The sequence below is a fragment of the Rhinopithecus roxellana genome, chromosome 6 (assembly GCF_007565055.1).
Source record: "Rhinopithecus roxellana isolate Shanxi Qingling chromosome 6, ASM756505v1, whole genome shotgun sequence".
NCBI classification, from domain to species: domain Eukaryota; kingdom Metazoa; phylum Chordata; class Mammalia; order Primates; family Cercopithecidae; genus Rhinopithecus; species Rhinopithecus roxellana.
In genome coordinates, this window is record NC_044554.1 from 128,995,979 (window position 1) to 129,022,248 (window position 26,270).

A 26,270-nucleotide genomic window follows, 5' to 3' on the forward strand; every position below is an offset into this window, starting at 1 on the left:
AGAGTGTCAGATGCCTCTGAAATGACAGCATCCCGTAATGAACATCTCTCTTCCTTGTGGAGAGCATCCAAATATCTGGACAAACTGCTTTGGGAATGACATTCAGGGTAAGTAAGCTCTGCCCTCCACTCAGTGCATCATGGAGAGGCTACTAACACCCAGTCCTCTTGCCATCCACGCAGTTTCACTGTAAGTACACATTTACTTTAGTTAGTTTGAAATTTCCAACAAAATTTTTCATAAAAAGAGGTTGTTCAAAGGAAATGGAATTATCATACTCTTGAGTTCAGTGTCACCATGAACTATTAGGATAGTTAGTATTTTTGATTCTTTTTTTATTACAGTAAAAAAAGTTTATTAAAAGTGTACAGTATAGTAGTGCTAACAATATACACATTGTTGTACGACAGATCCCTAGATTTTTTTCATCTTGCATGATGGAAATTCTATACCCATTGAACAACTCCCCATTTTCCCTTCCCGCAGCCCCCAGCAACCTCTATTCTAGTTTCTGATTCTGTGAAGTTGACTACTTTAGGTACCTCATAAAAATGCAAACACTCAGTATTTGTGTTCTTGTGATTGGCTTACTTCACTTAGCATAATACATTTAAGCTTCATCTGTGTTGTAGTATATGACAGGACTTCCTTTTTAAGGCTGAATAATATTGCATTGTATATATGCAATGTTGTATACACACATATACACACCACTTTCTTTAACCATTCATGTGTCAATGGATATTTAGGTTGCTTTCACATCTTGGCTATTGAGAATAATGCTGCAATAAACACAGTGTATAGTTAAGTTCTCACTTAAAGTCATTGACAGGTTCTTGGAAGCTGCAACTTTAGGCAAAATGATATACACCAGGTCCTAAATAATACCGTTTCATAATAATGTTGATAAGAAAAAATGGTTTATGTCATTTTGCCTAAAGTTGCAGTTTCTAAGAACTTGTCAATGACATTAAATGAGGTCTTAATGTATCTCTCTGAGATCCTGTATTCAATTCTTTTGCACAAATACATAGAATTTTGACTGCTGGATTATACAGTTCTCTACTTAATTTTCTGAGGAAACTCCATATTGTTTTCTACAGCAGCTGTACCATTTCAAGCCCACTGACAGTATACAAGGGTTCCACTTTCTCCACATCCTTGTTAATGCTTATTTCCATTTTAAAAAATAATAGCCATCCTAAGAATTGTGAGGTGGTATCTCATGGTTTTTGTTTACAGTTCTCTGATTAGTGATGTCATGCATTTTTCATATTTTTTTGCCATTTGTATATTTTCTTGGAGAAATGTCTATGCAGGTCTTTTGCCCATTTTTAAATTGGGTCATTTCGTTGTTATTGAGTTGCAGGAATTCTGTATATATTCCAGATATTGATCCCTTATCCAATACATGGTTTGCAACTATTTTCTCCTATTCTGTAGGTTAGCTTTTTACTCTGTTGATAATTTTCTTTACTATGACTTTTAAATTAATTTTTGCTTATTAAAATACCTTTTAATATAAATCCTTCATAGAGTAAGTTCTTATAGTATAATATGTGTTATTTATAGTTATAATTAACAAAAATTGCTGAGCAAATTGCCCCTTCTACCTAGATTTCCAGGCTATTCCCAGATTATGATACCATATGGCAGTGTTCCTCAAGGTATTGTTTACTAGCCATTGGCATTGAAATCTTCTGGGGGTACTAATATACAGAATTCTAGACCCCACTCCTTTCCTAGTGAACTTGCATCTCAGAATGATTCCGGGAATCTAGTTTTATAATAGGCTTTGCAAGTGATTCTTAAATGCATTCAAGTATGAGAACCACAGCTAAATGGCACACAGGGAAAATTCTTTCTGAAAATGGATCTTTCTAGAACAAACTACTGGAATATAGGCAGAGGAGCAAAGGAATCATAAGTGGCCAAAATAAGGTCAGCCTTACAGGGTACATCTGAACACCTTATGAGAAGGCAGCTGGAGCCAGTGCTAACATCTTTTTTTATATATGTTCTAACTCTGCATACCAGAGACGATTAATAAACATCTTAAGATTTCTTGACATAATCTATCTTGTTTTGCTCTATCACTTTCCAAATCCACAGCATTAAAATTGCTACTTTAAAAAATCATTATAATTGTTATCCATTCATTTCAGTTCAACAGTTTGGTTTATCAGACATAAACTGAGCATCAAATGAATATGTGCCAGTCACTCTTCCTGGCCTCAAATATAGATCAGCTCTGTCCAGTAGAAATATACTACGAGCACATTCCAAGGTGGCCGAATAGGAACAGCTCCAGTCTGCGGCTCCCAGTCTGCAGCTCCCAGTGTGATCAACACAGAAGACAGGTGATTTCTGCATTTCCCACTGAGGTACCTGGTTCATCTCATTGGGACTGGTTGGACAGTGGGTGCAGGCAACAGAGGGCAAGCCAAAACAGGGTGGATATCTTCTCACCCGGGAAGTGCAAGGGGTCGGGGAATTTCCCTTTCCTAGCTGAGGGAAGCCATGACAGACTGTACCGGGAAAATCAGGACACTGACGCCCAGATACTGAGCTTTTCCAACACTCTCAGCAAACAGCACACCAGGAGATTATATCCTACTCCTGGCTCGGCAGGTCCCATGCCCATGGAGCCTTGCTCACTGCTAGCACAGCAGTCTGAGATAGAACTGCGAGGTGGCAGCCTAGCTGGGGGAGGGGCGTCACCATTGCTGAGGTGTGAGTAGGTAAACAAAGTGGCCAGGGAAGCTCGAACAGGGCGGAACCCACTGTAGCTCAGCAAGGCCTGTTGCCTCTGTACATTCCACCTCTGGGGGCAGGGCATAGCTGAACAAAAGGCAGCAGAAGCTTCTGCAGACTTCAGCGTCCCTGTCTGACAGCTCTGAAGAGAGCAGTGGTTCTTCCAGCATGGTGTTTGAGCTCTGAGAATGGACAGACTGCCTCCTCAAGTGGGTCCCTGACCCCTGTGTAGCCTAACTGGAAGACACCTCCCAGTAGGGGCTGACAGACACCTCATACAGGCAGGTGCCCCTCTGGGATGAAGATTCCAGAGGAAGGATCAGGCAGCAATATTTGCTGTTCTGCAGCCACTGCTGGTGATACCCAGGCAAACAGCGTCTGGAGTGGACCTCCAGCAAACTCCAACAGACCTGCAGCTGAGGGACTGTTAGAAGGAAAACTAACAAACAGAAAGGAATAGGATCAACATCAACAAAAAGGACATTCACACCAAAACCTTATCTGTAGGTCACCAACATCAAAGACCAAAGGTAGATAAAACCATAAAGATAGGGAGAAACCAGAGCAGAAAATCTGAAAATTCTAAAAACCAGAGCACCTCTTCTTCTCCAAAGGATTGTAGCTCCTCACCAGCAACAGAACAAAGCTCGACGAGAATGACTTTGATGAGTTGACAGAAGTAGGCTTCAGAAGGTTGGTAATAACAAACTTCTCCGAGCTAAAGGAGGATGTTCAAACCCATCGCAAGGAAACTTAAAAACCTTGAAAAAAGATCAGACGAATGACTAACTAGAATAAACAGTGTAGAGAAGACCTTAAATGACCTGATGGAGCTGAAAACCATGGCATGAGAACTACATGATGCATGCACAAGCTTCAACAGCTGATTCAATCAAGTGGAAGAAAGGGTAGGTATCAGTGATTGAAGATCAAATTAATGAAATAAACTGAGAAGAAAAGTTTAGAGAAAAAAGAGTAAAAAGAAACTAACAAAGCCTCCAACAAACAAGAGACTATGTGAAAACACCAAATCTACATTTGATTGGTGTACCCGAAAGTGACAGGAAGAATGGAACCAAGCTGGAAAATACTCCTCAGGATATTATCCAGGAGAACTTCCCCAACCTAGCAAGGCAGGCCAACATTCAAATTCAGGAAATACAGAGAACACCACAATGATACTCCTCAAGAAGAGCAACCCCAAGACACATAATTGTCAGATTCACCAAGGTTGAAATGAAGGAAAAAATGTTAAGGGCAGCCAGAGAGAAAGGTCAGAGTACCCACAAAGGGAAGCCCATCAAACTAACAGCAGATCTCTCGGCAGAAACTCTACAAGCCAGAAGAGAGTGGGGGCCAATATTCAACATTCTTAAAGAAAATACTTTTCAACCCAGAATTTCATATCCAGCCAAACTAAGCTTCACAAATGAAGGAGACATAAAATCCTTTACAGACAAGCAAATGCCAAGAGATTTTTGTCACCACCAGGCCTGCCTTACAGGAACTCCTGAAGGAAGCACTAAACATGGAAAGGAACGACTGGTACCAGCCACTGCAAAAACATGCCAAATTGTAAAGACCATCGATACTAGGAAGAAACTGCATCAACTAATGGGCAAAATAACCAGCTAACATCATAATGACAGGATTAAATTCACACATAACAATATTAACCTTAAATGTAAATGGGCTAAATGCCCCAATTAAAAGACACAGACTGGCAAATTGGATAAACAGTCAAGAACCATCAGTGTGCTGTATTCAGGAGACCCATCTCACATGCAAAGACACACACAGGCTCAAAATAAAGGGATGGAGGAAGATCTACCAAGCAAATAGAAAGTGAAAAAAAAAAGCTGGGGTTGCAATCCTAGTCTCTGATAAAACACACTTCAAACCAACAAAGATCAAAAGAGACAAAGAAGGCCATTACATAATGGTAAAGGGATCTATTCAACAAGAAGAGCTAACTATCCTAAATATATATGCACCCAATACAAGAGCACCCACATTCATAGAAAGCAAATCCTTAGAGACCTACAAAGAGACTTAGACTCCCACACAATAATAATGGGAGACTTTAACACCCCACTGTCAATATTAGACAGATCAATGCGACAGAAGGTTTACAAGGACATCCAAAACTTGAACTCATCTCTGCACCAAGCGGACCTAATAGACATCTACAGAACTCTCCACCCCAAATCAACAGAATATGCATTCTTCTCAGCACCGCATCACACTTATTCCAAAATTGAACACATCGCTGGAAGTAAAGCACTCCTCAGCAAATGAAAAAGAACAGAAATCACAACAAACTGTCTCTCAGACCACAGTGCAATCAAATTAGAACTCATGATTAAGAAACTCACTCAAAACTGCACAACTACATGGAAACTGAACAACCTGCTCCTGAATGACTACTGGGTAAATAATGAAATGAAGACAGAAATAAAGATGTCCTTTGAAACCAGTGAGAACAAAGACACAATGTACCAGAATCTCTGGGACACATTTAAAGCAGTATGTAGAGGGAAATTTATAGCACTAAAGGCCCACAAGAGAAAGCTGGAAAGATCTAAAATCAGCACCCTAACATCACAATTAAAAGAACTAGAGAAGCAAGAGCAAACACATTCAAATGCTCGCAGAAGGCAAGAAATAACTAAAATCCGAGTAGAACTGAAGACAGAGACACAAAAAACCCTTGAAAAATCAATGAATCCAGGAGGTGGTTTTTCGAAAACATCAACAAAATTGATAGACCGCTAGCAACACTAATAAAGAAGAAAACAGAGAAGAATCAAATAGACACAATAAAAAATGATAAAGGGAATATCACCACCAATCCCACAGAAATACAAACTACCATCAGAGAATACTATAAACACCTCTACACAAATAAACTAGAAAATCTAGAAGAAATGGATAAATTCCTGGACACTTACACTCTCCCAAGACTAAACCAGGAAGAAATTGAATTTATGAATAGACCAATAACAGACTCTGAAATTGAGGCAATAATTAATAGCCTACCAACCAAAAAAAGTCCAGGACCAGATGGATTCACAGTTGAATTCTACCAGAGGTACAAGGAGGAGCTGGTACCATTTCTTCTGAAACTATTCCAACCAACAGAAAAAGAGGGAATCCTCCATAACTCATTTTATGAGGCCAGCATCATCCTGATACCAAAGCCTAGCAGACACACACACGCAAAAGGGAATTTTAGACCAATATCCCTGGTGAACATTGGTGTGAAAATCCTCAATAAAATACTGGCAAACAAAATCCAGCAGCATATCAAAAAGCTTATCTACCATGATCAAGTCGGCTTCATCCCTGGAATGCAAGGCTGATTCAACATACACAAATACACGTAATCCATCACATAAACAGAACCATCGACAAAAACCACATGATTATCTCAATAGATGCAGAAAAGGCCTTCAACAAAATTCAACAGCCCTTCATGCTAAAAACTCTCAATAAACTAGGTAATGATGGAACATATCTCAATAACAGTTATTTATGACAAACCCACAGCCAATATAATACCGAATGGGCAAAAACTGGAAGCATTCCCTTTGAAAACTGGAAAAGACAGGGATGCCCTCTCTCACCATTCCTATTCAACATAGTGTTGGAAGTTCTGGCCAGGGCTATCAGGCAGGAGAAAGCAATAAAGGGTATTCAATTAGGAAAAGAAGAAGTCAAATTGTCCTTGTTTGCAGATGACATGATTGTATATTTAGAAAATCTTATCGTCTCAGCCCAAAATCTCCTTAAGCTGATAAGCAAATTCAGCAAAGTCTCAGGATACAGAATCAATGTGCAAAAATCACAGGCATTCCTATATAACAAACAGACAAACAGAGCCAAATCATGAATGAACTCCCATTCACAATTGCTTCAAAGAGAATAAAATACTCAGGAATCCAACTCACAAGGGATGCAAAGGACCTCTTCAAGGAGAACTACAAACTACTGCTCAATGAAATAAAAGAGGACACAAACAAATGGAAGAACAGTCCATGCTCATGGATAGGAATAATCAATATCGTAAAAATGGCCATACTGCCCAAGGTAATTTATAGATTCAATGCCATCCCCATCAAGCTACCAATGACTTTCTTCACAGAATTGGAAAAAACTACTTTAAAGTTCATATGGAACCAAAAAAGAGCCCACATTGCCACATTAATCCTAAGCAAAAAGAACAAAGCTGGAGGCATCATGGCTACCTGACTTCAAACTATACTACAAGGCTATAGTAACTGAAACAGTATGGTACTGGTACCAAAACAGAGATATAGACCAATGGAACAGAACAGAGGACTCAGAAATACACCACACATCTATAATTATCTGATCTTTGATAAATCTGACAAAAACAAGAAATGGGGAAAGGATTCCCTATTTAATAAATGGTGCCGGGAAAACTGGCTAGCCATATGTAGAAAGTTGAAACTGGATCCCTTCCCTACACCTTATACAAAAATTAATGCAAGATGGATTAAAGACTTAAATGTTAGACCTACAACCATAAAAACCCTAGAAGAAAACTTAGGCAATACCATTCAGGACATAGGCATGGGCAAGGACTTCATGACTAGAACACCAAAAGCAATGGTAACAAAAGCCAAAATAGACAAATGGGATCTAATTAAACTAAAGAGCTTCTGCACAGCAAAAGAAACTACCATCAGAGTTAACAGTCAACCTACTGAATGGGACATAATTTTTGCAATCTAACCATCTGACAAAGGGCTAATATCCAGAATCTACAAAGAACTTAAACAAATTTACAAGAAAAAAACAACCCCATCAAAAAGTGGGCAAAGGATATGAACAGACACTTCTCAAAAGAAGACATTTATGCGGTCAACAGACACATGAAAAAATGCTCATCATTATTGTTCATCAAAGAAATGCAAATCAAAACCACAATGAGATATCATCTCATACCAGTTAGAATGGCAATCATTAAAAAGTCAGGAAACAATAGATGGTGAAGAGGATGTGGAGAAACAGGAATGCATTTGCACTGTTGGTGGGACTGTAAACCAGTTCAACCACTGTGGAAGACAGTGTGGTGATTCCTCAAGGATCTAGAGCTAGAAATACCATTTGACCCAGTGATCGATCCCATTACTGGGTATATACCCAAAGGATTATAAATCATGCTACTATAAAGACACATGCACACGTATGTTTAGTGAGGCACTATTCACAATAGCAAAGACTTGGAACCAACCCAAATGTCCATCAATGATAGAGTAGATTAAGAAAATGTGGCACATATATACCATGGAATACTATGCAGCCGTAAAAAAGGATGAGTTCATGTCCTTTGCAAAGACTTGGATGAAGCTGGAAACCATCATTCTGAGCAAACCATCACAAGGACAGAAAACCAAACACCACATGTTCTCACTCATAGGTGGGAACTGAACAATGAGAACACTTGGTCACTGGGTAGAAACATTACACAGTGGGGCCTGTTGTGGGGTGGTAGGCAGGGGGAGGGATAGCACTGGGAGAAATACCTAATGTAAATGAGGGATTGATAGGTGCAGCGGACCAGCATGGCACATGTATACTTACGTAACGAGCCTGCATGTTGTGCACATGTACCCTAGAATTTAAAGTATAATAATAACAAAAAAGAGGAAATATACTATGAGTTTAAATGTTCTAATAGCCATGTAAAGAAAATTTAAAAACAGTGAAATTAATGTTTATATATTTTAAACCAATATATCTGAACTATTATTTCAACATATGATCAATATAAAAATGAGTGATATATTTTACATTAATTTTTTTACCAAGTTTAAAATATAGTATCTTATACTTTCAGGAAATCTCAATTCACACTAGCCATATTAAGTACTCAAGAGCCACATGGGGTTAGTGGATACCACATTGAACAGTGCAAGTTTAGCAGTAAAGACAGATATACAATTTCCAGAATCAGGAGAGCCTTGACATTTGCAAGGGACATATAAAAATGTCCCCTTAATGAATCCTCAAATTTGGAAATTCTGCTGTAAAAATATTTTCCCTGTAAAATGGAATAAAGTCTATGATTAGCTAATACTTCATGATTCTGCAATGGAAGCTATTTCTCCACTTCTGCCACAAGGCACTTATGAAACAAACCCAAAATGAATGGTGTCACATCTCCAGCTTTTTAAGGGCACAGAAAAGATGTCCTAAAGATCTGCTTGTGGTCATCTTACCTTGGCAGATAAGCAAAGAAAGGCAAGTAACAAGATGCTTATGGACTGCGAGTGCCAAGATATTGTCACAGTCAGCACAACTTGATTGCATGAATGTTTTTCACAAACTGTTTCCTCAAAGAAGACAAAGCAGTTGCACCAATAATTAAGATCTGCTCAAAGAAGCCGAGGCCCAAGGATTAACAGATCAATGAAAAACAAGTTTCTAATTTTGATATAATAACCCGGGGAGTGTGGGAATGAGTTGGTGAGGAGCAGACTCTGTGTCTAAGGCAGAAATAAAGGGAAAGGAAAGGCATCTTCCTGCTCAGAAGTGGAACTGCTGCTGAGGTCAGCACCTTCTTCTTAGGTGACACTAAGACTACCAACCCAATCCCTTTAGATTTTCCTACACTGCACCTTGATGGGGTTGCAATATATTCACCTCATGGTCCAAAGCCAGCCATTAAAACCATAGTTGTTCTCAGCCACATCCATTTGACTGAGAAACCACTTTGCTCTGTGGGAAGAATTGAGAGAACGGGGGGAAGGATACTTTGTTCAGGTTTTATGTTGGGATTCTGTGCTCCTGCACAATAACTATGCTCGTTTTTTCCTTTTTTCTTTTTCTTTGAGACGTAGTCTCACTCTGTCACTCAGGCTGGCGTGCAGTGGCGCGATCTCGGCTCACTGTAACCTCTGCCTCCTGGGTTCAAGTGATTCTCCTGCCTCAGCCTCCCACGTACCTGGGACTATGGGTATTTGCCACAACACCTGGCTAAGTTTTTGTATTTTTAGTAGAGATGGGGTTTCACCATGTTAGCCAGGATGGTCTCGATCTCCCGACCTTGTGATCCACCCGCCTTGGCCTTCCAAAGTGCTGGGATTACAGGCATAAGCCACCGTGCCTGGCCTTTCCTTTTTATATATGCTTGCTGTGCTGAGTCCTCAATTTTATTCCCCCATGTAGATGGGCAAAAGACTACAGCAATCGTCCCACTTGTCATTACTTGCTAGAGCCATTTAATAACCATTTTAGGCTGGATGTGATGTCTCAAGCCTGTGATTCCAGCACTTTGGGAGGCCAAGGCAAGTGGATCGCTTGAGCCCAGGAGTTTGAGACCAGCCTTGTGAACATGGCGAACCCTGTCTCTACAAAAAAATAATAAGAAGAAGAAATTAGCTAGATGCGGTGGCACACGCCTACAGTCCCAGCTACTCAGGAGGCTGACATGGGAGGATCAATCGAGTCCGGGAGGTCAAGGCTGCAGAGAGCCATGATGGAGATACTGAGCTCCAGCCTGGGTAACAGAGTGAGATCCTGTATCAAAAAAGAAAAGAAAAAAGAAAAAAAAAAAACAAGCCATTTTGAACAAACTGGACAGCTTGGTCATGAATAAGACATGCATAGAAGTTTTCTCCTAACACCCAAAGGTATACAGAATGCTAAAACAAGCCAGGTTGTAAGTACAGAGTTTGATTCATTGCTACAAAGTAGACAGGAGTGTTTTTCCCTAGCTGCCTTGAACCCAGATACTAGATTCTTCTCCTTGGAAATATAATCTGGGAAGATACTTTCATTCCATATAAGCTGGCTTCAGATGCAATGAAAGCTTGTTCTGACCTAAAACTCTTTTTCTATGCATTTCTTCAAGGCAGTGAAGTTAACTGATGGCACTTCTGATTACTTTTGAATTATGCAAAGAATCTAAAATTCTTAAGCCAATCCTTGTTTACAGTAAAGCTAAGATCAGTAGTCATTCCACTATATTGGTATTCTCTACCCACAAAATTTGACCAGTTTTCAGTATCTTGTTCTTTCATACACTAAAACACATCAGGCAGTAACTTGGTAAAACTCAAATGTAGTTAACTTTTCTTCAGAGAAGCAGAAATGTGTGCCTCCTCGTCAGTTTATTAGATCAACTATCTCTGTTTTTTTTTTTTTTTTTTGAGACGTAGTCTCGCTCCGTCGCCCAGGCTGGAGTGCAGTGGCCGGATCTCAGCTCACTGCAAGCTCCGCCTCCGGGGTTTACGCCATTCTCCTGCCTCAGCCTCCCGAGTAGCTGGGACTACAGGCGCCCGCCACCTCGCCCGGCTAGTTTTTTTGTATTTTTTTAGTAAAGACGGGGTTTCACCGTGTTAGCCAGGATGGTCTCGATCTCCTGACCTCGTGATCTGCCCGTCTCGGCCTCCCAAAGTGCTGGGATCATAGGCTTGAGCCACCGCGCCTGGCCAACTATCTCTTTTTAATATGGAACTGGCTTCCTCTTGTATCATGTTTCCTAAGCATGTCATTTTACCTATGCAAAGATTCATGTATCAAATTAATTACTTTCCAACTTTAGTGGTAGAATTTCTCTCTTCCATTCAGTGGGTAGCTTTTCTGCTGGTTGGAGTACCAGCTGAAACTGAGTCCAGAATCCCTTTTACTTGTGTCTGTACTGAGCATATGGTGGAATCTCTTGAATTGCATATCTGAGCCAATGCCAAATTTGTCATTTTCCTCTTTAATTTATTCAACATTTCTATTTTCTAGATAAAAATTGTCATTACCTTAGAGTTCTTCAGTTATTTGGGAAGTAGGGTGCCATTTTTTTCCCTCATAAGAAACATGCTTTTTTCAGGCCAGGAATAGTGGCTCATGCTTAGAATTCCAGCACTTTGAAAGGCCAAGGCAGGTGGATTGCTTGAGCTTCGAAGTTTGACACCAGCCTGGGCAATATGATGAAACCCTGTCTCTACCAAAAATACAAAAAATTAGCTGGGCGTGGTGGTGCAGACCTGTGGTCCCAGCTATTCAGGAGACTGAGGTGGGAGGATTGCTTGAGCCAGAAAGGTGGAAGTTGCATTGAGCTGAGATTATGCCACTGCATGCCAGCTTGGGTGACAGAGTAAGATGCCCACCACTCCCTCAACCTCTTGAAAGAAAAGAAAAGAAACAAACTTTTCAGAACAGAACGGGGTCTTGCAATGATGTGGGTGCAAAGTGGTATATTAGAAACATCCCATGGTGAAATCACTCATTCCTAAACACCAGCTTCACAGCACCACATGCCATAGAATCTAAGGTACAAATCTGTTCACATTCCATCATTCCTGGGTTACAGTCACTACCTGGTCAACTGTCAGGCAGTCATTTTTCTTTCTTCATGGAATATAAATGGTAAGACCTCCTGACCAATAGTTTCTTGTATTTGATAAAATGAAGAGTAATTCTTTAATATCAAACTTCTGTAAAATTATACATCACTATGTGCCCCAGACTTTTGTGGCTATTTGTATATAACTGAAAAAAAAAAAAAAAAAAGAATCTGCCATCAGAAGATGCTACATGCTGCCTGTGATGGGACACAAATGCCATGGCAGAGGAAAGGGCCAGGGTTCGAGGGACACAGAGCAGAGGCACAGAGCTGGCTTCCCACACAGCCTCTGGGCTGTCTCTAAGAATTAGTCGTTGCTGGAGAGGCAAAGGCTGGAAGTGTGGTGGGGAGGGAAGTGGTTTTACTGTAGGTAGAGGGAATGCAGTGAACAAATTCTTCCACTAGCAGACCTGTCAGTGATGTGTGTAACCAACTGTAAGCAGTTGTGCATTATAATTTAAAGACAGGCAACAGGCGAAACAGAGGGGCCAGCCTCTGAAGCACCATGTGCCACTTTCAGCATTTAGATATACTCTAGCCACTGGAGGGTAGAGACTCAATGCTGTTTATTTCACACTCGGTGGGCACCTTTTTTTGTCCTGCCTTTGTTAGGCAGTTAGTTTTTGGACTATCCATCACAAATATTGGAAGTTGGTGACATGTCTCTCAGATTTAGCTTCCAATTGCATGGTACTAATTTACGTAACTTCTTCCTCATTCCATTTTCCTGTTATTTCAGAGATCAGTTTCAGTCTGGAAATGTGACCGGGCTTCAATATTTTGTTTTCCATACACTAAAACTTACACATCATGCAATAATTTTATAAAACTCAAATGTAGTGAACTTTTCTTCAGAGGAGTGGAAATGCGTTCCTCCTACTCACTTTATTAGACTATTTCTTTTCAAATGATCTGAAGTGACACAGGTATTTGGGTTTATTTCTCTGGTGTGTAACTTCAGAACAAACAGAAGTCATATAATTCAGAGCCTAGAAAGAGATGAGAAAGAAGTGAATAAAGCTCCCTCCTTCTGAAATGGGACTTGTGATCCAGGGAGGAACAGGGCCAATCGTCTTCAGAGCCAGGACTCCCACATGGGGTCCTACCCTTGCCTGATGACCAGAGGAAATGCTGATTTGTCAGAGGTTTTAGGTGCTAAGGTAAAAATAATTGGATGTCTGTACATTTCTTTTGGGCAAAGTATGTTTTCATCATTTTTCCTAGATGTTTGTCTCTAGCCACTTCCTCTTATGTCAATAATGATTTTTATAATTTCTTATGGAGAGAAGTGTATTTGAATATAAATATTAAAACAGTTTCAGTAGAAGCAGTGAAAAAAAACTGGAACAATTCCTCCAGGCATAATTAACCATATTAATTATTATTTTTAAAATCTTGATTCATCAAATCCTGTTCTCAAGAGGTTGAGAAATGGGGATTCCCGTGGAGGAAGGGAAGTTGAATTAGCCTTCCATCTTTTCAAAAGCTAAGTATTAATTAAAGTAACATGATTTGATTAGTTTTTATGGATGTTTTTCCTACCTCTCAGATACCATACAGCTTGTCCTTTCGGATTTTGATGTGGTCACAATTACCTGAGCATTCCACACAACTGCACACAAGGCTGCAGTGAGCTCTGACCCCCTCCCTGCACTCCAGCCTGGGCGACTGAGTGACTACACAACTTTAAATGATTTCTGTTTCCAGTTTTGTGCCTCCTGCAATGATTTGTGACATTTCATAAATTCACAAATAAATGTGAAACGGGATCATGTTTTAATTTTGTGAGTCAGCAAATATTACCAAGAGGAAAACAGAATTCTGATCTTATTCAAGGTAGCTAAAAGCTGAGTTTTTATTTTAACCCAACAGATGCAAGTCACTGTTAAAATCTGTATTTTCTGTTAATGAACTAAAGTCTTAGGATATTTTCTTTTATTAAAGAAAATATTTTTTAAATTTTGAGACAGGATCTTGCTCAGTTGCCCAGGCTGGAGTGCAATTGTGCCATTACAGCTCACTGCAGCCTTGACCTCCTGGACTCAAGTGATCCCCCCCACCTCAGCCTCTTCAGTAGCTGGGACTACAGGGATTTGCCAATACGTCCAGCTAATTTTTTTATTTTTAGCAAAATACCAGCCAAGGCTAGTCTCAAACTCCTGAGCTCAAGCGATCCACCAGCCTTGGACTTCCGAAGTGCCAGGATTACAGGCGTGAGTCACTGTGCCCACCCAGATATTTTTAAATGATTGTTTTATTTACATTTCAAAAGAACTCAGGTGTTATATACAATGATTAAGTTATATACAATGATTAAGTTTGACGACTCCCTAAAACTATTAAAATCATTTTCCTAAAGTATGTATTTTGAAGGTTTCCCAATATGCTTCTTGATATAAATAAAAGCTGGTAAATCCATGACCATGTCACACACTTAGTCATCACTTCAGCGATCTGGCTTCACTTTGCTCATCTGTAAAACAGTAGACTAGGCTAGTGGCCATCTAGGATGCCCCATGTCACAAAAATAATAAAACTAATTTAAATTACTTTCAGAGACATGTATATCTAAGATAAAGCTTAGAGATAATGAACACAACATCCTTTTCAATGATGAAAAAATTGGGGTTCTAAAAATAGAGATGACTTGTCCAAGATCAGGTTAAAGGTCAAGTTCAAATAGAGGAATGCTGGGAATGAAACACTAATCAGCCAGTTAACAATTTGGTGCTCTCCTCTGTCTCTTCATCTATTCCAAGAGACATTTCTGAAAAGAAAATATCAAATATAACAGAAACAAACAAACAAACAAAATTGCCAAGCTACTTTCTAAAATGTCATCATCTTCAGCATTAATGTTATTAAAAATTTTAAAATATTATATCCATGTAAAACAAACTAAAAACAAACCAGAAAACTCAAACTGCTCATAAAAGGTGTGGTCTAGGTCTTGCTCCTCTCTCTTTTGCCTAAAGCCCTCCTTTCAAAGGATGATCGATGGTGAATTTTGTGCTACACCAAAAATCATGGCAGTAATAACAAAGAGGTTGGTATTTGCAAACAACAAACCTAAAAGAAATCCAGAAAGATAAAAATATATAATGTAAAACAACACTAGAAACAGAACAAATGGGTTGCCTCTACTAAAGAAAAATAGTAACTTTTAAAATTCACAGTATAAATTATATTCACCTTTGATTTTATTTAGTTTGGCTTATATAACTTTCAAATATCAAATCAAATGATTTTATTTAGTTTGGTTTATATAACTTTCAAATATCAAATCAAATTTCACATACAGATTTTACTCTGTATTTATGGTGGCATTTTCTTTAAAAGCTTAACTTCAAAAGGTGAAGAATGAAGGAGCACCCTAATCAGGTAAAAGTCTCGATCAAGTTCTATAAAGGAATACTACACCCTTCAATGTCAGCACAGAACATTATTAAATGATAGGTCTAAGTGTTATCCTTATATTTTATTGGGATCAAATTATAAAACTTGGAAGGCTCTTACAAATCTTACTTTAAAGAATGGCACCAACTTAAATTTTCTTTTTATGGAAGAATAACCTGAGATAAATTAACTTTATCATCTAAGACTATGCAGTCCAGTATAGCAGACACTAGTCACATGTAACATGAGCACTTGAGATATGGCTGGTATGAATTCAGATGTGCTCTAAATGTTAAATTCACACTGGATTTTGAAGACTTAGTAACAAAAAATTAAAATGTCTCATTAATAAATCTATATATTTACAGTCATATAAATTATTATTTCATGTTGATACATTATATATATTTAAATTTTAAATAACTACATTTATATGTTACATATTTATATGTATTATACATTCTGCTTTATATTTAATTATATTTTTTGCTTATTTATATATTACTTTTTAATATTTTATGTTGAAACAATATTTTGAATATTTTGGGTTAGATCAAATAAATTATCAATTTAATTTAAGCTGTTTCTTTTTAGTTTTTGTTTTGAGACAGGGTCTTACTGTGTTGCCCAGGCTGGTCTTGAAACCCTAGGCTCAAACAATCCTTCCACCTCAGCCTCCTGACTAGCTGGAATTATAAGCATGGCACACACCACAGCCCCCAGCTTATTTCTTTTTAGTTTTTAAGCTAAAAATATTTTACTATTGGTAGAATATTTTAAATTACATATGTGGTTGCTGTTATATTTTTGTTGGAGAGCCTCAGTTTAAGACATCAAGCAAATCAAACAAGAGCTAGAAATTAATTCCATAACTTAGGTCACCAATACTCTGTACTAGTTACAAATACCCTTAAACAGTTATTTCTGCACAGAATCTCTGACATTCTGTCAGAGATGTCATTGCAAAAATAAAATCATATATATCTTCTTTTGAAGTAACCTAAAAATGACTGTACTCCATACTTTTACAAGTTTAAAAAGGTCCAAATCTGTGTGCACAACGTACTATTTTTTTCAAATTGGATTCAGGTGAATAGTAAGTGAAGTGGATGGGCTACTATAAGACCATCAGAGTAAAAGTATAAGGACTATATGATGTAACATACACAATATGTATCCACAAATGTAAAATGTATACATATATTTATAAATAAGAAATATATACAGCTGACCCCTAAAGAAAATGGGTTTGGATTGCTTGGGTCCACCTATACACCAATTTTTTTCAACCAACGGCAAATAGAAAATATATTTTCTATATTTTTTATAATCATATTTTTATATTTAATTATATTAAATATAAAATAATATTTTTTTGCTTATAATTAAGTATAAAGAGAGAAACCTGGCATAAGAAACCTGTGTATATGGAGAGTCAACTTTTCATATACATACATGGGTTCTGCAGGGCTCTGCAGAACTTGAATATGTGTGGATTTTGGTAGCTGAGGGTGGTCCTAGAACTAATCCCCTGTGTATATGGAGGGATGACTTTAATTCATATGTACACAGAAAGGTATGAATGGTTAATAACACCAGTGTGAAGGAAGAACAAGAGTATGAATGGGGGACTATAATTACATGAAACTGCACATAAGCATGATGTCAGTCATCAGAATAATTAGGGAGATGCTAAAGTTTACAAGGTTCTCTTCCTTTAAAATTAAATTCATAATTGGAAGCCTCCAAAAGATGTGATCAAGCAATTTGTTATGACTCCACAGAATCTCCTGGCTGAGAGTGAGGAAAGAATTTACAGATCATTTAGTCCAACCTCCTCTTTTCATTGAGGGAACCGAGGGAAATTTGGGGGAATTTCCCGAGTCACAGAGTAAACCTTGTCTCATTAGACTTAAATGACTGAAATATGCAGACACCAACATGTGGTTTATAAAATGTGTATGCTGTGCACAGGTCCTGTAAACAAACCACCACAGCTCCTTTCTCTGGGAATGGCACATATTCCAGAACTTTCCTTGGTTAAGCTGTGGCAGGTAAATCATGTTTGAAGTTTGGGCTAGCTTAGGAGCAGGGAATGCAGGCAGGAGAAGGGAGGAGCAAAAAAGGATCTCAGAGGTCAACAGCAAAGGGAAACAGGCAGCAGAAGAAAGCACTATATGCTCATGTACGCCCAACTAACAGCACCATGCTTGCCTCTACTGGGTCACCTAGTTGGTGTTATTTGAGAATAAAGATCCCTTTTTCAGGTTCTCTCTACTTCCTCAGGAAATAAATAGCAGCAAAGCCCAGAGCTTACAAAGCACAAGACTGATTATTTTGATGGGGGTCAGGAAAGACAGCGATATTGGGCATGTACCCTCTAGGGCAGGCCCAGGTAGAAAACCCAGAAAGTTGCATGAAGGCACTGAGCTCCAGGTTAGGAGTGCAGAGAAGAGAGAAACAGGAAGCAGAAAGTGGGGAGTGGCTTAGCACAAACACAACACAATGTTTACATACTTCACAATGATGCCAATACTGCATATGGCAATGAGTCAACAGCATTAGGCACCAGGACACTTAGTTCTTGGCCTTCAGGGAGCAGTGGGTGGAAGAAAACCCTGCAGGGTGGTGATAGGCAGTCTCCCTCTCCATGCACTCTGGGGAACCATGGCCTTGGCATCATGCTGGGCACCTTCTGTCACAGTTTCCACTCTCGGTATACCCCTCCTCACTTCTTTGGAGCTATCCAGAACCATGACTATAACCTGCTGTTCACTTCCTTCTCCCTAGGAAGGACAGCTCCTACACCCTTGCCCCTGCCCACCTTAGTCCATCTATTGTCTCTTCTCTTTCAAGTTAATCAACCTCCCTTGATTTCTACCCTCACGCCTCATTCTTCAACCTCTTTCTCAGTTCCCATCTTCTTCCTTCTCTTCACAGTCAAGAGTTCTAAGCCCATGCTGTCTGGTTCCTTTCTCCACCAGCCCAGAGAACATCTTTCACTATGGGCCCCACTCAAATCCTCATTTCTCGTGACCTTTGACCATGTTCTCTTCCTTTCTTGAAATGCTCCTCTTCCACTACTTTTCAGGAAATATTCTCCATAGTTTTCTACCTTTTCCATTTTCTTTGCTGGCTGCTTTTCCTCTGTGCCTGCATCTCAAATATCAGTATCTGTAAGGTTCCAAGCTTGGAACTTTATTTGCTCTCATTAGGTGATTTCTCATTAGGTGAGACCACTTCTATGGCTTCAACTGCCAGCTGTATGCCAACAACTTCCAAAATCACACACTTCTCCAGGGCACCAGATCCACATTTCCACCTCCAGATGGTCATCTTTACCTGGATTGTTCCATAGGCACTTCAAATTCAGCAAATCTAAAACTAAACTCCTCACTTTCCATCTGTACTCCCAAATTCTTCTTCTTTCTGTGGTCCCTATGTTAATTACCAGCACTAAATCTACTGAATGGCCTAAGGTGAAGACCTCACTTCTTTTACTTTTTCTTTTCTTTTGGCAGGGTCTTGCTCTGTTGCCCAGGCCGGAGTGCAGTGGCACAATCATGGCTCACTGCAGCCTTGACCTGCTGAGCTCAAGCGATCCTCTTACTTAGCCTACCAAGTAACTGGGACTATAGGCACATACCACCACACCCAACTAATTTTTTAAATTTTTGATAGAGATGAGGTCTCACTATGTTGCCCAGGCTGGTCTCAAACACTTGAGTTCAAGCGATCCTCTTGCCTTGGCCTCCCAAAGTGTAGGGTTACAGACATAAGCCACCACACCCAGCCTCTTTCATCTTTTGCAACCAGTCTCCAGGTTATCTCCATTCTACCTCTTAAAAAGTGATTAAATGCATCTTATGTTTTCTATCTTCATAGCTACGACAACCTAGGCCTTAAGAGGCAACACTATCCATGTACTTGTCCATTCCAATCTTTACAACACTGCCCGACCTATCACTATATGATGCAAATCTAATTATTCCACTCTCCCACTTAAAATGTTTTAACTGCTTTCTCTTGCCACTAGAGAAATTCCAAACATTTTTGGAAAAAACACAAGCCCCTTCACATCCTGGATCCCCTCCCCACCCTCCAACAGAACTATTCCCTCTGCGCATGTCAGAACACTTGGGCTTTCCTGAATACACTATGCACTTCAAGGCCTTGAGATGATTCTTTCCACTTGGAATGCCCTTCCCTCCTTTGTCTGATTGACTAACTTAGAACTTACATCAAGACCTTTCGCAAATGTTGCCTCTTCAGTGAAGTCTTACCAACTCAACATCTCTTCTTTATCCCTCTCCCCAGGGGTCTTGCACTCCAGTCCTCCCCACTGAAGAATTAACTGCTCCATACTGGTGGTGCCACGGCACTCCTGTACTCTCCTTCAAGGAGCTAATTACATCTGTATCTCCTGCACCAGACTGTAGGTCCCATGAGTATAGGGACCCTCAAGTTCATCTTTGCCTTAAGCATGGCCCCTGGAGCACAGTAGTCATTCAGTAAATACATGCTGGGCAAGGGGCAATAATTATGTGCCATCACTTACCAAGCACTTTACACGTGTGAAGTACTTAACATCATTATGTCATCGCCACACATTATGAAGGTGATATCAACCCATTTTGCAAGTGAGAAACAAAGTTTAGAAGGATGAAGTAATTTACCCAAAGTCAGCAACTGGTAAACACAAGTTTACTTTTGATTTCTGAGCTCTTTTTTAAATTAACTCTGCTCTACTCTTGGATGAAAGGAGGTTAATTAATGGGGCTATGTTTCAATAAAAACAATCTCCCCTAATCACAGGCTTAGGTGCTGGGTTAGTCCCAAATCCATTGCCAATATGGTGCTACTGTGCACAACAAAACCTGCAATTACTGATTGACTTTTTCCTTGATGGTTGTCAGGGTTCCTACGACTAAGGAGAGGGGCACTATTTATAAAAATCAGTTTCATGGTCTCTGGCTTAGAATGCTCTACCCTGGAAACATCACAGAGAAGGCTGGATTTTCCCCTAGGTACTATTAGGTTTCAGACATTGATGTCTATGCCCTGTTGTGGGAATAGAGATGTGGGAGTGAGTGTGATCATGATGATGGTAAGAGATGGATTTCAATATGTATACTCTTGGAACATTGTTGCAATACTTAAGAGTCACTTCTTATACAAACACTTTCACTACCTAGAACCAGAGGACCTTTCTAGTTTCCAATCTAGACTCTTAAAATTAACAATGACTACTATCTATATATTCAGTGGTCCATCACCGAACACATACACCTCATATTTTCCACTCCACAGAACTATATTGCATTCAGTCAACCTCTCTTAATTTATGTATTTTCTGCTAAATGTATTCTAAAATTGAACCCTGCAATGTTCTCTAATTCTAACGACTTTTTAATATTAGTTCCCTATTTTCTACTAATACCTCCACCACCTCCACAACCATGCAACAAATAATTGGAATCAGTCCTGTGCTTACACTGATTAGTGCATTTAATCCTCCAGAATCACAGATGATCAAACTTGTCCATGGCCACTCAGCTAGTAATGGACACACATAGACACCGGGCTCCAAACATGAGGACTATTTGTATTGGTATTCTCTCCCTTGCTTGTTGACTTTTGTACACACGTACACATGGTTGGGAGTGGGGAACGCTCTTTCTCCCCACTCCCAACTCTTATTTACCTGCCGAATTCCTACTGGTTGTTTAAGGCTCAACTTAAGGGCAATCTCCTCCATGAAGCATCTCAGGTTTTCTCTGCTCTCTCTCCTGGTTGCCCCTGCCCTGGACTGCATTACCAACTGTGCCTCTGTCTCCTCCCTGCTTTCCCTGAAAGACAACTGGTTAGTTGACTCCTCTCTCTCTCTTTTACTGAGCTGTAGGCTCCTCCATAGCATGATCGGGTCTGAGTCTTGGGATTCTGAGCACTTAGCACAGTGCGTAGCTCGTGGCACATATACAACCAATGCTTGTTCAATACTAAGTCATCCCACTTCTCTGATTTGGTCAAAGGCCTGATGGATGATGTTACCTGACTTAGCAAGACAGACAGATGATTCCCATCATGAGTGATGCAGGCTATCATTTCCCCACCTTTTCATGAACTCATTCTAGCTCACTAGGTTTACACTGGAACAAGTAGTTACCACTAATTGAGGAACTGCCACTTCTCAGACACTGGGGTGTATGCTTCACTCATATTACTGAGTATCCTTACAATACTGCCAAGTTGACATAATGATTTATATTCATTTCATGAAGAACTTATCTTAAGTAACTGGCCTACAGTCACATAGTAGGCAGGCTTTGTTGTAAAAACAGGTATAAAATGCCCTATCACATGGAGTCTTCCCTGTCCTGGAGAGATTCATTAGTTATTTGTGAAAATTACTTACAGGCCAAAAAACAAAAACTATGTTAATTTGATGCTAGAACACTAAATAGTAAATTGCTAGAATAGTAAAAGTGTGGTCAGCTAGGATTTTTAGAGACTCCAAGGCAGTTCTACCATATGGATCTATCCATGGCAAATCATGCCTGCAGTCCTTATCAGACAGATGGAGATTATTATATCTATTTACCTAAAAGGGGGTTGAATATCATATAAGATCATAGTTGCCAAAGTGCTTTGTGAAGGAAGAGGACAGAGGCTCATTTTAGAGCAGTGTGCTGGACAGTTTCACAGCAGTGGGAGACCCTAGGGATCAGAGCTACCCGAGATGTTGTTTAACAGCAGATGAGGGAAGCTTGACTGGGAATCCACATTTATGACAACAAGTCCCCAAATGATTCTCTGGGATACTAAAGTTTGAGAAATAACAGGTTACAGTAGTGCTTCTCAAATGTTAACATACACATGGGGATCTTGTTAAAATGCAGATTTGAATTCAGTGGGTCTGGAAGAGAGTAGCAGGCAGGCTAAAATTTTGCATTTCTAATAAGCTCCCAGGGGAGGCCACATGCTACGGGTCCTTGGACCACGTTTGAGTGGCAGGGGCTTGGAAGATCTATCCCCACTGGAACAAATTAGATTTGCTTGGTTTCTGATTACACCCCCCAACTTCAGAGAGTGTTTTCCATAAAGCCCAGGGTCTTAGTATTGGTATAAAATTACTTGAACTACTCAAAGCCAAATTGAAATATACTTCCTATCACAGGTAAACCAGCACCATTCTTTTTAGATAGGGATAGCATACGTTTAGCATGTGAAAGAATAATTTATTACTACTGAGAGAGTCTTATTTAAAAGTGTGCAAAGCATGTTATATACATTATCTCTAATCTCCACCCTGCCCCTAAAAAGGTAGATATTCCTGTTCTGTAGATAAGGAAATGGTGACTTATGTAACTTGGTCAAGGTCACACGGCTAGTTAGGTGTTACCACAGGGATTCTGATCTTGCTCCATCAGGATCCAAAGCCCATGTGTCCTCTGTACTCCCTCAGAGTGCTAGATATGATTGTGATATGAAATGCATCAGCTTGGGAATCAAGAAAAAAGCGGGGAGGGGGGGAAGTTTTTTGAGTTTAAGGCTCTGCTGAGGCAGATTGTGAACGCTGGTAGTGTTGGGGGATAAGGTTCGTTAGTGATCTATGTTGCCTCACGGACAAAAACATGCAGATAGCATCCTTATTAATGGTTCCCATAAATCTGATAATGCAGATGGAAAAAAAGGACACTAGTGACCAGCGTGCTGATTAGAAACACGGCCACCTACCCTGAGGCTCAACCAACTAAGAGGAAAAATTCCTGCTGACCCTTGTGGTCTGTCAACTTCCTCACTCTCTCTTGTATGAGGTTTCTGTAATCTAAAAAGTTCATACCAAACACAGGTTTACCCTTCTATGTTATGGCATAATTGCCAGACCTCCATACCGCTAATGCTGCTTGCATCTGAAGAAAATGTACTATTTAGTCAAATGCCTTGAAAATGTAGTTATTTTGAAGGCTCTGAGTAACAAAATTTTCTATACTTTTCGTGAGGTTGATGTGGAAATACACACTGCGGTAAAGATGCATAGAGAAAGCGGTCAGATAGTTACTTAGGACTTCCAAATGGGGGAAAATAGTTACAAAATAAACCATCCAGGCAATTACCACCCAGTGTCTTCAGCACTCGATGATCCACTGGTGGAGGACACAGGGTTAAGGTTTTTTTTAACATCAGGTCTCTCCACAAATAGTCCTCTGTAGCTTAACTGTTACGTTTTCTAAAGGTTCATCTTTATAAACAGTACAATTACTTCCCTTTGTAATACAAACAGAAACAATTAGAAAGCAACATCTCTTGCAATTAAGATGTATGTACAGTATTAGTATAAAACCAGAGTGATATTTGAGCTATTAAGGATTATAAATCGATTTTGTCCCTATGGTATTCTCTACAAAGCGTGTTTCAAAAATAAAGACTGAAATCTAAAAGGATATCTTTGGTTTAAAAACTTAACAGCAGTTTTAGAGAGTGTGTGTGTTTTAAACAGCGGGTATGAAATTGCATCGGGAGCCTAGATTTCAAACTAAGCATTTATTTCACTCCCTAACCCCAAAACAGTTCAGATCTCAGATTCAAACCAGAGGGTCACAGAAACCAAAGTGAGATTTTCTGAAGAGACTTCACTGAAACGTATGGACAAAAACATGTTTGCGATGAGTCATATTTCATAGGACCGTAATGGCCAATGAATGTCTTATGTGCCTTTCTTCATACAATCAGTATCACTCCCAAGCAAGTTGGTGACATATTTTCCAGGCCTTGATAATTTTTATACAGTTACCAGATCTCACTAAGATTCACGAACAAAACCCTTTCTTGTGCTAATTTTTTAAAGCCATCTAAAAGAAGAGAACGCGATTCTTTCCAAACTAACTCTCCCCAACCAGGCAGTTAATGCCCTTCGCCAGTATAAGGGCGCGATACTTTTAAGACCCCAAAGAGAAGCTCAGGTGCTTTGGGGGCACTACAAGTAAAAAGACAGTGGGAAAGGTTCATGGACAGCCGCTTTGGGGTAAAGGCAGACATAACAACAGGATATGTTCGTTTCTAGAGGAAGCAGGAGCTGCAATAGCCCCGGAGCAGGAAAGGCGGAGTCAGCTGCACCCAAAGGAAACGGGCGCGCCAGGGTTTGCTGGAACCTGGAACCGGGGTTGCTTAAGGGCTCTCGCCCCGTCTAGTTCGAGACTACTGAGCACCTCGCCCCCGAGGGACCAAGCTCAGGTCTCCTGGCACTGGTGGTTATAAAGAGGTACCCATATGCTGTCTGCCGCCCCTGCCAAAAAACGGGCCACGGGGGAAAGAAAAAAAGCACACACCAGGCGCCGCAGCGGGTGAACTTGTCAACAAGTCGACCCTGGACGCGAGTCCCTGCCCACCAGGGAGCTCGGGGTCCTGGGGCCGGAGCCGCCGGGAAGGCGAGGCGCGGGTGGGGTGGGTGGGTGGGGTGGGCTGGCGTGGGTGCCGGTGCTCCCAGCGCTGGGGCCGGAGCGCGGAACGCTTCCCTCCCGCTCCCCCGGGGCTGACGCACGCTCTCATGGCGCGCGCATCCTCCAGACCTTCCCAGGCCGGAGGGAGGAGGGGAGAGGAAGGGACTGATGCGGTTCCCGCACCGGGATCCGGGACCCGAGGAGGCGACCCGCCTATCACGCGCCGCCCGCGGAGGGCAGAGAAGGCAGCTCCTACCAGGCGTCCCCGACCGTCCCGGCTGCCGGGCGTCTCCTACTGCCTCCTGCAGCCCGCCCGGCGCGCCCCCGCCCCGACCCCGGAGGGCAGGTACCTCGGAGCCCCGGCCCCCAGGAGCCTCCCGGCCGCGGTCGGAGCGTCCCTGCGGATCACTCATCCGACGTCAGCGTCAGCCGAAGGCGAGGGAAAGGGGCGGGGGAGCGCAGGAACCGGCCCTTCCTGCGGCGGCCGCCACCAGCCGGAATGGAGCCCGTGCGCGCCGCAGCGCAGCGCAGCGGCCGGGGGGTGCGGGCGCCCTTGCCGCCCGGATACCTACCGCTGCTTGGGCGCCCCCACTGCCTCCCTTCCCCGCTTCTCCCCTCCCGCAGACGCCGGCCGGGGCGACCCCTCCCAGGGTGACCAGGGGGAGGTGAGTGGCGTTGACCTCACCTTGCCTGGGGCGGGTCGGGGACTCGGGGAGTGAGTCTCTCTCTCTCTACTCCCCAGGGTCTCTCCTCGACCCCCATCTCCTGGGGTATCCCCCGCTCGGATCCGCCGCCCAGAGTGACCCCGCCCCTGCTCTCCGGCAGGTGTTCCACGTGGCCATAGCGTTTGCGTCACAATGACCTGGTGGACAGGTGGGAGCCACAGCATACACCCCAGGGTTCCCTCCGTGCCGTGCGTAGTGCCTGCTGCTTGCTTCCAGGTTAAATTTCTGTAGCTTTAGAGGACGGGAGACTTCATGACTTCAATGCCAAGAAAAGTTACAGAGGCCTGCTGTACCTGGAAATCAAGTTTGAGCTTCAAGAATAAAGGCCATGTTTTAAAAACAGCTGTGTATGTATAGTTATATATTTTTCATTCCCATATATTTCTGTATCTTTTATTTTTAAGTTGTTGCCATTTATAGCAGTTTCATCTTCTCTTATCCTTTGTCACCAGGAAAGAACCAAACCATTGTTTAGAGACCCTGCAGTGTACAGATCACAGGAAGAAAAAGTGTTGGCGTAGCTGCTTCCTAATGTTATCTACGTGGAAATGAAACCTCAATATACTATGACTTCATCCCTGGTTA

The 26,270-nt window shown here is 41.1% G+C and overlaps 2 protein-coding genes across 14 annotated transcripts in view; one reads left to right on the forward strand and one right to left on the reverse strand.

Moving 5' to 3' along the window:
- Nucleotides 1-25,813, reverse strand: part of ICA1 (islet cell autoantigen 1) — a 162,705-nt gene extending 136,892 nt beyond the window's left edge. For 2 of the 13 annotated variants that reach the window (XM_030933026.1, XM_030933014.1), the window contains exon 1: nucleotides 25,311-25,487. The gene's annotated coding sequence lies outside the window, so the exon portion shown is untranslated. Of the gene's footprint in view, nucleotides 1-25,216; nucleotides 25,488-25,645 lie in introns of those variants that run through there. The other 11 variants (XM_030933023.1, XM_030933016.1, XM_030933015.1 and 8 more) reach the window with 10 other exon arrangements.
- Nucleotides 38-26,027, forward strand: LOC104664236 (synapsin-1-like). Its single transcript, XM_030932025.1, has 3 exons — nucleotides 38-107; nucleotides 24,781-25,625; nucleotides 25,703-26,027. The coding sequence occupies exons 1-3, from the start codon at nucleotides 38-40 to the stop codon at nucleotides 25,802-25,804; spliced, it is 1,017 nt and encodes a 338-aa protein (XP_030787885.1). The 3' UTR covers nucleotides 25,805-26,027.
- Nucleotides 26,028-26,270: the final 243 nt, after the last annotated feature.

Bases quoted from the DNA above. Each gene is read 5' to 3' on its own strand.
- LOC104664236 (XM_030932025.1), top strand. From the start codon at position 38: ATGAACATCTCTCTTCCTTGTGGAGAGCATCCAAATATCTGGACAAAC. The intron at 108-24,780 runs GTAAGTAAGCTC...GTGGTTATAAAG, and splicing joins CTTTGGGAATGACATTCAGG to AGGTACCCATATGCTGTCTG. The intron at 25,626-25,702 runs GTGAGTGGCGTT...TCTACTCCCCAG, and splicing joins CCCAGGGTGACCAGGGGGAG to GGTCTCTCCTCGACCCCCAT.